At 54.3% G+C, this 15,388-nt stretch overlaps 1 protein-coding gene across 1 annotated transcript in view; it reads right to left on the bottom strand.

The window, feature by feature from the left end:
- Positions 1-1,285: 1,285 nt before the first annotated feature.
- Positions 1,286-15,388, bottom strand: part of TMC2 (transmembrane channel like 2) — a 29,064-nt gene continuing 14,961 nt past the window's right edge. Inside the window, exons 12-20 of the mRNA XM_064169609.1 lie at positions 13,733-13,912; positions 12,849-13,001; positions 11,346-11,474; positions 10,687-10,754; positions 9,713-9,952; positions 6,077-6,202; positions 4,615-4,693; positions 3,542-3,662; positions 1,286-2,565 (exon numbers count right to left, since the gene is read on the bottom strand). Of these exons, the coding sequence (XP_064025679.1) occupies positions 2,303-2,565; positions 3,542-3,662; positions 4,615-4,693; positions 6,077-6,202; positions 9,713-9,952; positions 10,687-10,754; positions 11,346-11,474; positions 12,849-13,001; positions 13,733-13,912 (1,359 nt within the window). The 3' untranslated portion in view covers positions 1,286-2,302. The remainder of the gene's footprint in view (positions 2,566-3,541; positions 3,663-4,614; positions 4,694-6,076; positions 6,203-9,712; positions 9,953-10,686; positions 10,755-11,345; positions 11,475-12,848; positions 13,002-13,732; positions 13,913-15,388) is intronic.

Here is a 15,388-nt window from a genome sequence, read left to right as displayed (position 1 = left end):
TGGCGTCGTTTGGGAATGCAGGCATTAACCCAGCAGTGCCCAGCAGTCTCCCACTAAACCATGTCTGGAAGCATCACATCTACACGTCTCTTAAATACCTCCAGAAGGAGGAGGCTCAGGTTGTGCCCATGAGCTCCTACTGCATTTCTTGCCAGAGTGACAACAGATGCAAGCTTTGTGTGCTGTCCAGGCCAAAGCTCAGCCTAAACTCCCCTGTTCCACCTATGTGCACCTCTCTTGCATTTTCAGGTGGATATTTGGTTTGCTGCTGGACTTTGTGTTGGAGGAGTGCTGTGAGCAGTGTGTGTCTGGTTTGTCCCCCATGAAGTGATAGCTGTGGCTGTTTAGTGGCTAAGCGGCTCAGATACGCTACTTAGCCTTGGCTTTGGTGGCACCATGCTGGTGTTGCATACATAGGTAGTGACTTGTCCCGTTCCAGAACAAACAGATCAGCTCTTCAGAGCCAGCAAAAGGTCTTCAAAGCTACTTACCCCCTGTGCTAGTGCCGTGGGGCGTCAGAAGTGGCTGCAAGGGTGTGTGCCTGACATCGGATTGGGCTTCCTCTTCAACGGGGCAAAATTAAGCAGCAGGTGTGGAGACAATCAGAGCCTGCACCCTTTCCCTTCACTTTACTTTCCTTCATTTTGTTCTTAAAAGCTTTCATTTGAGAGGCAAACAGAAAAAAAAAAAAAAAGCCAAAGCTGCAGGCCCAAAGGGGGCCCCATGATGGAGCACCTCTGCTGAGAGGACAGGTTGGGAGAGTTGGGGTTGCTCAGCCTGGAGAGGAGAAGGTTCTGGGAGACCTTATTGAAGCCTTTCAATATTTGAAGGGGACCTAGAAGAGAGATGGGGACAGAGTTTTTAGCAGGCTTGCTGTGACAGGACGAGAGCTGATGGTTTGAGAGTGGCAGAGGGGAGATTTAGACCAGATAGAAGGAAGAAATTGTGACACTGAGGGGGGTGAAACCCTGGCCTAGGTTTCCCAGGTGGATGCCCTCATCCCTGGAAGTGTTCCAGGTTGGGTTGGATGGGGCTCCGAGCAATCTGATCTAGTGAAGCATGTACCTGCTTACAGCAGTGAGGTTAGCCTAGAGGTGACCTGGGGGTCTGGGGTGATGCAAAGCTCAACATGAGGCAAAGCCTGCCCATGCTGGCTTGCTGCAGCAGGGCATTGAGAGCAGGAGGCTGAGATGTGCTTCAGCAGCGCTGGTGGTGCTGTGTGAGAAATGGGCTGGCATCTAGAAATGCACACTTCCCACAGCTGCTCTTTCTCCCCAGGGGAAATCTCTGTCCTGAGCATTTGTGAGTGATAAAGCCTTGGCTGCAGATGAAACTGGGCTGCCACCTGCCAGAGGACAAGCTGCTGCCTCAGGGCTTGGGAGAGTAGCAGGAAAAGGGTGATGGAGAGAGGAATTCCCTGGCAGAACCTCTGCCTGGCTGGGCATGCTGAGCATCATGCCTCGTGGGGTGGGATCAGCTGCAGAAACATCAGTCTCCATCACCAGGGACTTCCTCTGGGCAGGAGGAAATGGCCTTGGATGGTCTTCCCTGTGCTCCTTTGCCGGTGAAGCTTTCTTGGGGCAGTTGCTGGAGGGGCTGGAGCCAGTGCAGCTTCTGGCCCCTGTCCCTGTGACAGCTCTTGCCCTCAGCTGTGCTGGGAGGTGTTCCCGAGTGAGGAGCTGCATATAGGGGTTGAAATAATGATGGATCTACAGTCAGCAGGCTGAGCTAGAGGAGCAGAGTGAGAACCCAGAGAAGGTGGAGACCTACACAGTGGAACTGAAACAAAAAGGTGATGGTTTGGAGTAGGCAGACTGGAGGAAAGCTACCACATGCAGCTGGCAACACCTCCCCTTTGCTGGTCTGGTAGGAGTCCTCTGCTCCTCCTAGCAGCTGCCACCAAGCTGGACAGAGACACTCACTCGCTTTAAAGCGTAGTTTAATTGCTCAGGCAGAGGCAGGGCTGGAAGGAGGTGAGCTCACGCTGCTGTTACTGGCTGAAGAAGCCTTCGAAGGGACTGAGAAGCGCTCACACCGCCGAGCCAGCTCGCAAGGCAGCATCCTGTGCGGAGCGGCTCAGCAGTGCCGTGGCTGAGTCCATCCTGGCTGCCTCCCGTTTCCCTCGTGAGAAGAAAGCAGCACAGCCACTGGGGGAAACAGCCCCGCAGCACTACTGAGCTTCCCCGCACAGCTGGCTGAGACAGGACTGGGCAGATACAGGTCACCAGCACAGAGCATTTGCTTCCTACTCGGGCCCCGACAGCTGCTGCGGCACCTCCGGCTCTGCCTGGCAGCAGAGACCTCAGGGGGCATACCGAGCAGCGGGTGGGTACCGTGGCTGCCCTCTCCCCCTCCCAGGGACTGCTCCCAGGGGCTGCCCCCAGGGCCTCGGCTGCCCAAGGTAGGGTGCCCGAAGCCTCAATACCGGTGGCTGCCTCACGAACACGTGTGGTGGGGGGCACAGTGCTGCTCCTCTGCCCCCGGTCATGGGGCTGCCGTCCAGGGCTGCTGCTTTGCCTCGTTGCCCAGCGGGGCTGGTTCCAGCAGGAGGCTCCATGTTCTTGCCTAGGAGGAAGAGCAGCAGTGTTATTTTCCGGAGAGCACCCTCTTCCTTCTGCCTTCCTCTTCCCTCTACATGCAATAACCCAAGCAGCTGGGGGTTAGTGTTTGAGCAGCTGAGTGCAGAAACCACAGATTAAGGCGGTTAGCGCCTGGCCAACAGCTCCTCTGTGTGCCTGCTGCCCGAGGACCTCTTTGCAGCTCCTTGCTGATGCCTTTCTGCGAGGTGGGAGCCCTACCAGCTGTGCCAGGTGGTGGCGATGGGTAATGGCTGAGTTGAGCCTTTCTTTTCAGTGTTGCCAGCACAATGTCTATTTAATTGAATGCCCTGGTTCTGCTCTGGGGAGAATCTGTGCTGAGCTGAACTTTCCAGCTCATCTCAGCCACTCCAAGAAGCAGCCCATCTAAATGTGAGAGGTCAGGAAGTGACTGGTTCAGACCAAGCCTGCAGGATCTGTCTGCTTTGAGAGTGCCTGGATGTGCTGGTGCCAATCATAGCATCATTTAGGTTGGAAAAGACCTTTGAGATCACTGAGTCTGACTGTGAATGCCTCCTCCATCATCTTTCTGGCCAGCCACAGACCCCCTTAGCCCAGCTTGCAGTGTGCACTTGCCCCAAGAGCAGCCCAGCCCTGTAGAACGCTGCTGTCTCGTTCCTAACCAGAAAGGAGGGATTTGGACTCCATCTAAGGGAGGCTTTTCTTTTTTACATTGAGAGTGGTGCAACACTGCAGTAAGTTGCCCAGAGAGGTGGCAGATGCCCCATCCCTGGGGGCATCCCTGAGATGTGAGCAGCCAAGGTCAGGCTGGACAGGCTCAGCACAAGCTGATGTAGCCAGAGCTGTCCCTGCTCACTGCAGGGGGCTGGACTTAGATGAGCTTTGGAGGTCCCTTCCAGCTCGATCCTGCTCATGACTTCCATGTCTTTGCTGGCCAAAGGAGTCTTGTCAGGAAGATTGAGGGGATCCTGCTTAGTTTTTACCTTCTGCTTGTTTGGGAGGAGTTTCCTTCTTTGGACTGGGTGTCAGCAACTCCTCCATGTCCTGCAGCACAGGGTTAGTGCTGGCTTTGTTATTCCTCTTGTTCTTCTCCTCTTCACGTTGCTGCAATAAACCAGCAGGGTTAGTCTGAAGCTGCAGATGTAACCCATGAAATGGTTGGCCTGGCTAAGTGCTTGGTGTGAATGCAACCTCTTTGCCAAGTTCAGGGTGCTGAACCCTTGGAGGCCGTGGGGTTTGGGCAAGGAAAGCACATCCCAGGCAGGGCTGAGAGCCTGGGAAGCAACAGCTCTGCTCCTGTTAGGGCAAAGCACTCATTGCTAACATGCTTTAGGGTCCTCCAGGCTGCCTAACTCATGTCAGCTCAGGAGCCTCTGCATTATTACCCTCCACATGGTGCAGCCTCTCCTATTTCTGCATAACATGAGGTCCAAATCCTGGCATGCTAATCCAGGTCATTGCACCTGCCTTCTCCCGCCTGCATAGCTGTATATGACTGTAAATATCTGTGATACACTGTACACATCTGCTGGTATCTTGTGCTAAGCTGTGAATGCACAGCTTCACTCCTTAACTTCCAGCTGGCTGAGGCTAGTCTGGGTGATTTCATAGGAGCAGGGGGGCAGGGAACACCCAAACCATCACGATGGCAGAGGCAGGCTCCAGCCTCCTTCGTGAGGAGCTTTGAGAACCGCTGTTGCCACCTTGGCATTTGTGGCTCTTGGACTTAATCTGGCTGTGGTTTTTGATAGGCTTATCACTGTCCCTGGGGAATCTCAGGCTCCAAAACATTGCTTCAAAGTGACTTCTTTTTGCAGGAGGAAGGCCTGGATTTGGGGGGAAACTCGGAGCAGTTTGGGCGTGTGCAGCAGCAGCCTGCTATGGGATGTGACCGTGCTTTGCAGTCAGCCACTGATTGCCATTAGAGGGGGCTGAACAGGCGTAAAATGCACCTTCCCCTCGTGTCACTGCCACGACTGCAGTTTAAATCGGACATTGCACGTCAGACTGCAAGTGTGAGTGGTTTCAAAGGTGGCTTGGCCAGGTCAGTTCTCACCATCTGCATCTTCTTCTTCAGCTCTGTGTTGGCGCGCTGGTAGGCTTCGGCCACGGCGTTCAGGTAGTAGATGGCAAGGCTGCAAGGCAAACCAGACTGGGTCTGTCTCTCTCAGGGGAGAGAGGAAAGCCTCACAAGGAGGGGACATTTAACACCTTGTTTTCTCACCAGCTGTCTCCAAACCTCCTTTAGAGGCTCAAGGCTTAGGAAAAATTCAGGCTGCCTTGTGGCACAGTCAAGTGAAGATGAGTTGAGCCAGGCCAGCAGCTCTGCTCTGCTCAATGCTTTTTTAGGGCTGTGACTCTTGTGAGAGCTGAAGGGCTGGAAATCACAGCTGCCTGACACCCTCAAAGGCCACACAAGCACTGTGTCTGGGTGGGAATCATAGAATAGAATCATAGAATCAGCCAGGTTGGAAGAGACCTCCCAGCTCAGCCAGCCCAGCCTAGCACCCAGCCCTGCCCAACCAACCAGACCATGGCACTAAGTGCCCCAGCCAGGCTTGGCTTCAACACCTCCAGCCACAGCCACTCCACCACCTCCCTGGGCAGCCCATTCCAGTGCCAATCACTCTCTCTGCCAGGAACTTCCTCCTAACATCCAGCCTAAACCTCCCCTGGCACAGCTTGAGACTCTGTCCCCTTGTTCTGGTGCTGGTTGCCTGGAAGAAAGAGACCAACCCCACTGTGACTTGTGCAGACAGATTCTCTACCTAGAAGCAGCAGATCAGACCCACTCAAGGACAAGAAGCTTCACACTGCATCCCTGTCAGGGCCAAACATAGAATCAGTCTCAAGTTGTGCCAGGGGAGGTCTAGGCTGGATGTGAGAGTGGTGATTTACGACGAGGTTTTAGTTTGAGTAAGATGAGGTCAAGGGCAGACCTCGCTGCTGTCTGCAACTACCTGAAGGGACACTGTGGAGAGGCTGCTGCTGGGCTCTGCTCACAGGTAACTGGAGAACAGGTAACTGGAGAAAGGACAAGGAGGAATGGCCTCAAGCTGAGGATGGAGAGGTTTAGCTTGGACATGAGGAACATTGGACATTTTTTACAGAGAGAGTGGTCAGGCATTGGAATGAGCTGCCCAGGGGGGTGCTGGAAGCACCCACCCTGGAGGTGTTTAAGGCTGGTTTGGATGTGGTGCTTGGGCCTATGGTTTAAGGTGAATCTGGCAGAGCAGGTTCTGGGTTGGACTTGGTGATCCTGAGAGGCTTTGCCAGCCTGCCTGTTTCTGTGTGGTTCATCTACCAAGTTGTGTCTGATTGGGTCAGGTAGCTAAATTTAGCCCCTGACCTGGCCTGGGCAGAGGGATGGGAGCAGGTGAGTGCCCTAACCCAGGCTGGCACTGCAGCAGGAGCTGTGTGATGCCCTTTGCTAACTTGCCAAAGGGGTTGTGTGTTTTCCCAGCCTCCTCCTCCCCCCCCCCCGAATCCAGAGGTGTGTTTTTGCAAGGCAGGCTTACACCATGAGCAGGATCGCAGGGATGATCAGCCCTGGGTTTGCCACGTAGCTGAAGATCTTAGCAACAAAGAGTGGGAAATCCAGCTCGATGGTCTCCTGAATGACTTCATACATCCTCTTCTTCCCGCTGCCAAGAGGGACAGCTGGTTAAGGGGGCAGGCACTTGCCAGAGGACAATACAGCTCCTACTCTGGAGCAGAGGAGGTTGCACCCAAACACAAGGAGAAGCTTTCCTGGGAGGGTGCTGGAGCCTTGGACCAGGCTGCCTAGAGAGGTTGTGGAGTCTCCTTCCCTGGAGAGTTTCCAAACCCACCTGGATGTGTTCCTGTGTGCCCTGCCCCCTGCCTTAGCAAGGGGGTTGGACTGGATGATCTCCAGAGGTTGCTTCCAAGCCCTGACATGCTGTGATTCTGCAATCTAAAGATACTAAGCAGCAAGTTCCCCTTTCCTTTGGTGAGCATCAGCTCACTGTTGGCCACCAAACCCCTTTCATTTTAAACTACCTCTTGATCCATTCATTGGTGACCAGACTAATCTCTGCTGGTCCTGCTTACTCCTGGAGTGGAGAGGTTTATTTCCACACGTGGCAGCCCTGTGAGTCCTGTTTGCCCTTCCCTGTTGCATAACCCCCTAGAGGCTGCAGCCACCCTGCCTCTCTCATCAATGGCTTGTTAAAGATGGTCTTTTTTCTGGTCGAGATGACTTCCCATATGCAAATTCTGGCTTTCTGAAATAATCAGGCAACTTGAAGAGCTGCTAAGTAATGACAAAAATAGCAAGCTGTGATTATTGCCTAATAGGAAACTCAGCCAAAGACTCATTTCAAACCCAACTGATAAGGCAGAGGAGAGCATTCAGTGGGGAAGGAGAGCAAATCTGTGAGACCCTGGGTTATGCAACTGACTTTCCTCACTCCCCAGCACCTCTGGGGCTGTGAATTCAACCTTTCCTCAGCTTTAGACTTGTTGCTTCCGAGGATCTTGCAGGATTCTGCCCAGAATGACTCCGTCCTGATGACAGTCAGTTAAGGCACTCACCTAAAGGGTATCCCAACTTCGAATCATAGAATGGTTTAGGTTGGAAGGGGCCTCAAAGCTCATCTAGTTCCAGCCCCCTGCCACAGGCAGGGACACCTCCCACTGGAACAGGTCAATTTTTTTACTCAATTTGGGTGCTTAAGCCAAGTTGCCTGAGCACAAGGAGAATTAGCTTTGTGATCCTTACCCGAGTTAAAAACCTGCACTGCTCTTCATCTAAGAACAGGAAGTTTGGTGCTTTGTCATATCAAAGACCTTAGGAGGATGGTTTAAGGCCCCTGCCAGGCTCTAAGGCTCTAGATACTGCATTTTGGCCACAACAACCCCAGCAGCACTACAGGCTGGGGACAGAGTGGCTGAGAGCAGCCAGGCAGAGAGGGAGCTGGGGGTGCTGGTAGAGAGGAGCTGAAGAGGAGGCAGCAGTACCCAGGTGGGCAGCAGAGCCAATGGCATCCTGGGCTGGCTCAGGAGCAGTGTGGGCAGCAGGACAAGGGAGGTTCTTCTGCTCCTGTGCTCAGCACTGCTCAGGCCACCCCTTGAGTGCTGTGTCCAGTTCTGGGCTCCTGCATTGCAGAGAGATGTTGAGGTGCTGGAAGGTGTTGAGAGAAGGGCAGCAAGGCTGGGGAGGGGCCTGGAGCAGAGCCCTGTGAGGAGAGGCTGAGGGAGCTGGGGGGGTGCAGCCTGCAGCAGAGGAGGCTCAGGGCAGAGCTCATTGCAGCAACAGAACAAGGGGACAGAGTCTCAAGCTGTGCCAAGGGATGTTAGGAGGAAGTTGTTGGCAGAGAGAGTGATTGGCACTGGAATGGGCTGCCCAGGGAGGTGGTGGAGTTGCTGTGCCTGGAGGTGTTGAAGCCAAGCCTGGCTGGGGCACTTAGTGCCATGGTCTGGTTGGTTGGGCAGGGCTGGGTGCTAGGTTGGGCTGGCTGAGCTTGGAGCTCTCTTCCAACCTGGCTGATTCTATGATCCTATGAGCATTTGCCATTTCTTCATGGAAGTGCAGTTCCTTTTCCCTCTTTTATTCTTCCCTGAAGTAACATTTCTTTTTTTGGCTGATTTTTCTAAGCATTCTTTCAATCAACTCCTGAGCTTTCAGTTAGAGCCAAGGGTCTGAATCAGGCTGAGTGGCTTTTAAAGGGTTGGCTGGGAACTGAAACAGCTCCTTCACGTTGCAGGTTGCTCATCTCCAAATAACAGTGTCAGTGCAACAAGTTTCTTGTCACATCTTCTGACACTGCTCATTGATGCCTCTCCTTGTTACAGAGCTGAGGGAATTTTGGGCTCCTGCCCTTCTCCCCTGGGAGGTTTAGCTTTCTGTTGTTCTCCATTAGTAAGTGGATAGACTTCAAGCACTGCATCTCCAAGAACAATTTGTTCCCAGCTGGCTCCTTGCTGAGTCACCCACAGCAGGCCCAGGAAATGGCTTGACTCAGTCAAATTGGACTTTATTGGCCCCTTCAGCTGGCCTTCTGGGTGCTCTGTGCAGGGCTGGGTCTGCCCCAGCTGAGAACAAAAAGGGCCTTTGAAAATGTACTAAAACAGCCCAACCCAAACCCCACCAAAGCTGCAACTCTCCAGGCTGAGACCTATCCATTCCCTGCCTATTTCCCAATGATATTAATCACAGAATCATAGAATCAACCAGGTTGGAAGAGACCTCCAAGATCATCCAGTCCAATTCCACATGTGAAATGTGCTGTGGGAGTTCTTGGACCTCTGGAAGGCTTTAGGTCTGGTCTTTGGTCCCACAACCTTGCAGGGGGCTCCCACTGCTGGTTTTTTTTTTGCTGTGCCACTCCTGCTGTCCCCTGGTGCTTCCATCAGCGTGTGCTGGGAAAAGAACAGGAATGCTGTAGCTGAGTTGGCAGAGCCTGCTGGGCAGTAGCAGGCAGGAGCCCTCCCAGCAGGTCCAGGGCTCCCAGTTTGCACCCCACAGCTGGGCATGGCTCATTGCCTCACAGCCAAGGACTTAGCTGGGTGGAGGCATTTCACCATCTCTGCTTTCTGACTGCATGAAAACAATCTCAAGTGTCAGAGAAGGAAAAAAAGCCTCTTTGGTGTCTCAGAATGGTCTGGGTTGGAAGTGAGCTCCAGAGCTCATCCAGTCCAACTCCACTGCACTCATCAGGGACATCCTGCACTGGAGCAGGTTGCTCAGAGCCTTGTCCAGCCTCACCTTGAATATCTCCAGGGATGAGGCCTCAACCACCTCCCTGGGCAACCTGTTGCAGTGTTCCAGCACCCTTACACTGCAGAACTTGTTCCTAACATCCAACCTGGATCTGCTCTTCTCTAGTTTGAAGCCATTGCCCCTTGTCCTAGCCTTACACACCTTTGTAGAGTCTCTCTCCATCCTTGTAGCCCCTTCAAGTACTGGCAGGCTGCTATTAGGTCTACCTGGAGCTTTCTCTTCTCCTGGCTGAGCACCTCCAGCTCCCTCAGCCTGTAGCAGAGGTGCTCCAACCCCTTGATCACCTTTGTGGCCCTCTTCTGGACCTGCACCATCAGGTCCATATCCTTCTTGTGTTGAGGGCTCCAGAGCTGGATGCAGCTCCAGGTGAGGGCTCCCCAAAGCAGAGCAAAGTGGTAGGCTTCAGCAGTACCTGAAGGGTCCACAGTCGAAGGAGGGAGGCAAGGACATGATGGTGTAAGCCACGGGCAAGAGGCTGAGGAAGAGGATCAACAGCAAGAGCCCCATGTAGAAATTATTGGATTTGGAGGCTTTGAAGACTCGCTCATGAGGAACATTGCTGCTCATCACAGCCCAGCACTGGAAGTACATGGAGGTCAGCAGGCGCAGCACGTTGATGCCCACCAGTCCTGGCGCGTAGAAGGAGCCCATCCTGACAAGGAAAGGAGCAGGACAGCTGCTGGCTTGGTTTGGTTTGTGGCACAGAATGTCAGGGGCTGGAAGGGGTCTCAAAAGCTCATCTGGTCCAGCCCCCCTTCCAGAGCAGATCACACTGGGACACATCCAGATGGTTCTTGAATGTCTCCAGAGAGACAGACTCCACACCCACCCTAGGCAGCCTGTTCCAGTGCTCTGTCAGCCTCAGTGGGGAAAACTTCTTCATCAGGGTCACATGGAACCTCCTGTGCCTCAACTTCCACCCCTTGCCCCTTTTTTTCTTCCTTGGGGTACTTTTGGGACATGCCCTTCCAGCCCAACCCCCCCTAGCTGGCTCTGTGCCCACCCTTGCACTCACTTGTGTCAGTCCAATTCGGGTTGGACCTTACAGATCATGCAGCTGCATCCCCCTGCCATCAGCAGGGCACTTTGCCTCCCACTAGTAACCTTGTGGTGCCCTCAGAACCCTTTCTGTCTTTTCCCCCAGCACATGGACCACTGGGAAAAGTGGTGGTGGGGCAGGATTTGACCCCCTGATCTCTTTCAGTTGTGCCACTTGGACAAGCAAGGCAGCATTTTCCAGTTTCCACTTTTGTGGTCCAGCACAGAAAGCCAAACTATCAGAGAGCCCAAAATGTTACTCTAGCTGGCTCGGGAGCTTCCTAACTCTGCTTTCTAAATAATGCAGGAAGCAAGCAAGCAAGCAACCAAAAAAAGGCAACATCTTACCAAATCATCCCTTGGTTGAAGACCAAACCCAAAACATTGCCACTGATGTCAAACTCGGCGTAGGATGGCTGCATGGGAGGGAAAGGAGAAGGTGCTGTGGGTAGAGGCACTGCTGCTCATAGAATCAGAGACTCAGCCAGGCTGGGAAAGAGCTCCAAGCTCATCCAGCCCAACCTAGCACCCAGCCCTGCCCAACCAACCAGACCATGGCACTAAGTGCCCCAGCCAGGCTTGGCTTCAACACCTCCAGGCACAGAGACTCCACCACCTCCCTGGGCAGCCCATTCCAATGCCAATCACTCTCTCTGCCAACAACTTCCTCCTAACATCCAGCCTAGACCTGCCCTGGCACAGCTTGAGGCTGTGTCCCCTTCTTCTGTTGCTGGGTGCCTGGCAGCAGAGCCCAACCCCACCTGGCTACAGCCTCCCTGCAGGTAGTTGTTGCTGAAGTTACTCTTTCTTGTACATATCCCTACATTGATGCACACTCAGATTCCTTCTGGGATAGAACTGTTTGACCCCAAGAAGCGATGCAGAGACTACCTGCACCAGTTAAACCCAGACCATAGGACCACAGGGGGTGTTCAAAACCAGCCTGTTCTTGTAGTGTTGGAGCAAATGGTTCTGAATGAGTTCCCTCTCGTGTTACACTGACTCACAAATCCAGCCTCCAGGTCCCAGCACCAGCAGTAGTTCACAAATCTGACGAAGCAAGCTCGGATGAAGTCTCCCACCAGGATGGTTATGTAGGTCACCAGGATGTCAGACACTGTCAGCCGCACAAACTCCTGCAGTTGCAAACGAGGAGCAGACACTCAGCTCCTCTGACTGCAGCAGTGCGTTCAGGGCTCCTGAGAGGAGCTGTGAGGAAGCGTAGAGAAGGGCAGATCACACAGTCACAGAATGGCAGGGGCTGGAAAGGACCTCCAAAGCTCATCCAGTCCATCCCCCCTGGCAGAGCAGGTCACACAGGAACACATCCAGCTGGGGTTTGAATATCTCCAGAGAGGGAGGCTCCACAGCCTCCCAGGACAGCCTGTTCCAGAGCTCTGTTACCCTCACAGGGAAACAAATTCCTCCTCCTGTTTAAATGTAACTTCCTCTGCCTCAGCTTCCACCACTGCCCCTTGTGCTGGCACTGGGCATCACCCAGCAGAGCCTGGCTGCAGCCTCCTGCCACTCACCTTTACACCTTTGTAACCATTGCTGAGGTCACCTCTCAGTCTCCTCCTCTCCCAGCAGCACAGCCCCAGCTCCCTCAGGCTCTGCTCCTAACAGAGCTGTTCCATTGCCTTCAGCATCTTAGTGGCTCTGTGCTGGGCTCTCTCCAGCAGTTCTCTGTGCCTCTTGAGCTGGGGGGCAAGGCAGGAGGGAAAGATTTGCAGGATGGGGTCTCAAGGGTTAAAAAGCAGGGGGCAGAACCAGGCCTCTGGAGGATGGCAGCTGGTGGTCTTGCCCCACCTGGCTTACACCTCACTTGGCTAGTGCAGAGCCACTGGATGTGCCCAGCAGTGCATGCCCTGTGGCTTGGTGAGGCTCAGCTGCCTGTATCAGCACACAGAGAATTGCAGCTGCTGTTGGAGCTGTGTCTGCTTGGGCTGTGCAGCTTCTTGGTGCAGGGTGATGGCTGCAGGCAGGGGTCACAGGGTGACACTTGGAAGACTTGAAGGCTATCCTGCATGTGTTTCAGAGGGGATATGTGGCCTAGTTCTGCTCGTGGCCCATGGCCTCATGGTGTGTTAGAGGGTGGGATGTGTCAGGAGGTTCCAGCTCAACACAAGGGGGAACCTGTTGACTGTAAGGGTCCCAGAGCACTGGCACAGGCTGCCCAGAGAGGCTGTGGAGTCCTGTGTGACCTGAGCTAGATTGTGTGGTCTGCTCTGGCAGGGGTTTTGGACTCAATGATCTCTTTGGGTCCCTTCCAAGCCCTGACATCCTCTGATCCTGTGAGTTCAGCTTCCAGCTGGGGATTTCACCACCATGGCTTGGGAGCTGTGGCTGAGGACTTGCATTGCTGTGGCGCTGCTGTGTGAGAGCTGGGATGGGAGATATCATTTGAAAGGCAAATGTCAAGCTTGGAAATGCTAAACATACCAACCAATGCCCCCCCCTTAGCCCTCTGCAAACCATCCCAGAGACTTCACACAGGGCAAATGTCTCACAATGCCAACAGTTGTCTCCCAGCAGGGTCCCCTGGGCACGTCCGCGGGGTCGAGAGGCGGTGGGGTGGCAGTGCTGCTGTTCCTGAGGGATGAGTTGTGGTGGCCAAGCAGCGTCCAGTGTGTGATGTTCTTCACCACATCCTCTTCAGCTAGCTGCAATCAAGAGAGACCCACCCCCCCCAGCCAAATCTGTCAGGAAGCAGAGGTTCCACAGGAGGCATTCGGAGGGGCTGGGGGCATTGGGGTCCCCACTCCCACCCATCGCCTAGGCAGCTGTGTGCAGCGGAGTCGCAGGGGGAGCAGCAGCCCTTGCAGAGCAAAAGCAGAGTGGGGCACTGTGAGTTCTGGGGAGCTGGCAGGCTGCTCGTGGGGGAGCCAGACCTTCTTCAAGCCTACTGTGTGCAGAGGAAGCCTCTGCCCAGTGCTCTTTGCTCACTCACTCCATGATTTTCCAAGGCAGTGCAGAGCACCCTGATCCCTCCAGGTCTCAGCTCAAAGCAGTCGTTTCTCCCCGTGGCTCATTTAGCCACTGATCCTTTCCTGCAGTTATCTGCCTGCAGCAGGCTAGCAGGGGAATGTGAAAGAAGGGAAGAGGATTATAAACCTCATCCTCAGGGTCTGCAGGAGCAGAAAGAGCAAATGGTGTCAGAGGTGGGCAAAATAGCCAATTAGCCTGAGGTGTCATGATTAGAGGAGGTAATGACCACTCTTCAGGGCTGCAAGGAGGAGATGGAGACTCTTTGGTGAGTCTCCCTGCAGTGCTGCAGGCAGTGCTGCAGAGGGCTGGTGATGGGGGAAGGTGTCAAGGAATTCCTGCTGCCTGGCTGTGCTCGCCCCTGCTCTGCACACTGCCTGTGGAGGTGGCTTTTTGGCTCAGCTCTTACTTTTTCATTGACATCATCCATCAAGGCCAAGAGGAAGGTGTAGAGGTTCCCAAGGAAGAGGGCAAAGATCCTCCCCAGCTGCCACTTCAGCCCGATGCGGGGATGGTAGTTTTCCAGGGCGGCTATGGTCTCAAAGAGGGGAGGGCAAAACATGCCCAGCAGGGACATCACAATCTCCACCTGCCACACAAGGGACATGAGGTTACCACTGACAGCACTGACAGCAGCTGTCATTCTGGCAGCAAGGTCTTCAACGTCTCTGTGGCTGCCATGGACAGAGGCACTGAGTGCAGCCTCAGCAGGTTTGCTGCCCACACCAAGCTGTGTGCTGCAGCAGCCAGGCTGGAGGGCAGGATCCATCCAGAGGGACCTGGACAGGCTGCAGAGGTGGGCACAAACCAAACTCAGGACGTCCAACATGACCAAGGGCAAGGTCCTGCAGCTGGGTCGAGGCAGTGCCAAGCACAAATCCAGGCTGGGCAGTGAGTGGCTGGAGAGCAGCCCTGAGCAGAGGGACTTGGGGATGCTGGTGGATGAGAAGCTCAGCAGGAGCCAGCAGTGTGCACTTGCAGCCCAGAGAGCCAAGCAGAGCCTGGGCTGCAGCAGCACAAGTGTGGCCAGCAGGGCCAGAGAGGTGATTCTCCCCCTCTGCTGTGCTCTGCTGAGACTCCACCTGGAGTACTGCATCCAGTTCTGGAGCCCCTATTACAAAAGGGGTGTGGAGATGCTGGAGAGTGTCCAGAGCAGGGCCAGGAGGATGCTCAGAGGCTGCAGCAGCTCTGCTGTGAGCACAGCCTGAAAGAGTTGGGGCTGTGCAGGCTGGAGCAGAGGAGGCTCCCAGGGGACCTTCTTGTGGCCTTCCAAGATCTGAAGGGGGCTACAAAAAAACTGGGGAGAGACTTTTGAGGCTGTGAGGGAGTGGCAGGAGTGGGGGGAATGGAGCAAAGCTGGAGGTGGGGAGGAAATTGTTGAGCAGGAGAGTGGTGAGAGGCTGGAATGGGTTGCCCAGGGAGGTGGTTGAGGCCCCATGGCTGGAGGTGTTTGAGGCCAGGCTGGCTGAGGCTGTGTGCAGCCTGCTCTAGGGTAGGGTGTCCCTGGGCATGGCAGGGGGGTTGGAACTGGCTGCTCCTTGTGGTCCCTTCCAACCCTGACTGATTCTGTGATTCTAAGGTGCAGGCTGCCAGCAAGCTGCTGGGGATTTCTGAAGGGTCTTTAAAGGAGAAAGAGTCAAAGCAAGCTCAGTTTCTGGCTCTGCTTAGTGTGCAGGGCAGCACAGCCTCAGACTTCAGGGCCAGGCTGCTTGGCTTGCTTTTGCAGGAGCACTTTTGCTGTTATCTCAAAGGAACGAGCTCCAAAGAATTTGTTCCCTCTGAGTCCAGCCTCATGAATATTTACACTCCTCCAGTCCCTCCTAATACTGCTTGCATCAGCTCCCAGGCTCTTATTTTAGGTCCAGAGGAAGCAGAAGGCTTGGCTTGTGTTGCATGGAGATAATTAGTTGCTGCTAATGCTTATTTCCCACGTTCAGCACCTCCTGCTTTTGCACTGGGTGATTACAGATTTGAATGGCAGCACATCAAGGACTGAGCTGTGCAGCTTAAGGAGCTAGAGAGCTGTAGAATTTTGTTGGAGTAGGCCTTTAAGGTCATAGAATCA

Source organism: Pogoniulus pusillus, chromosome 32 (assembly GCF_015220805.1).
Source record: "Pogoniulus pusillus isolate bPogPus1 chromosome 32, bPogPus1.pri, whole genome shotgun sequence".
NCBI classification, from domain to species: Eukaryota; Metazoa; Chordata; class Aves; order Piciformes; family Lybiidae; genus Pogoniulus; species Pogoniulus pusillus.
This window is presented reverse-complemented; position numbering and strand designations above follow the sequence as displayed.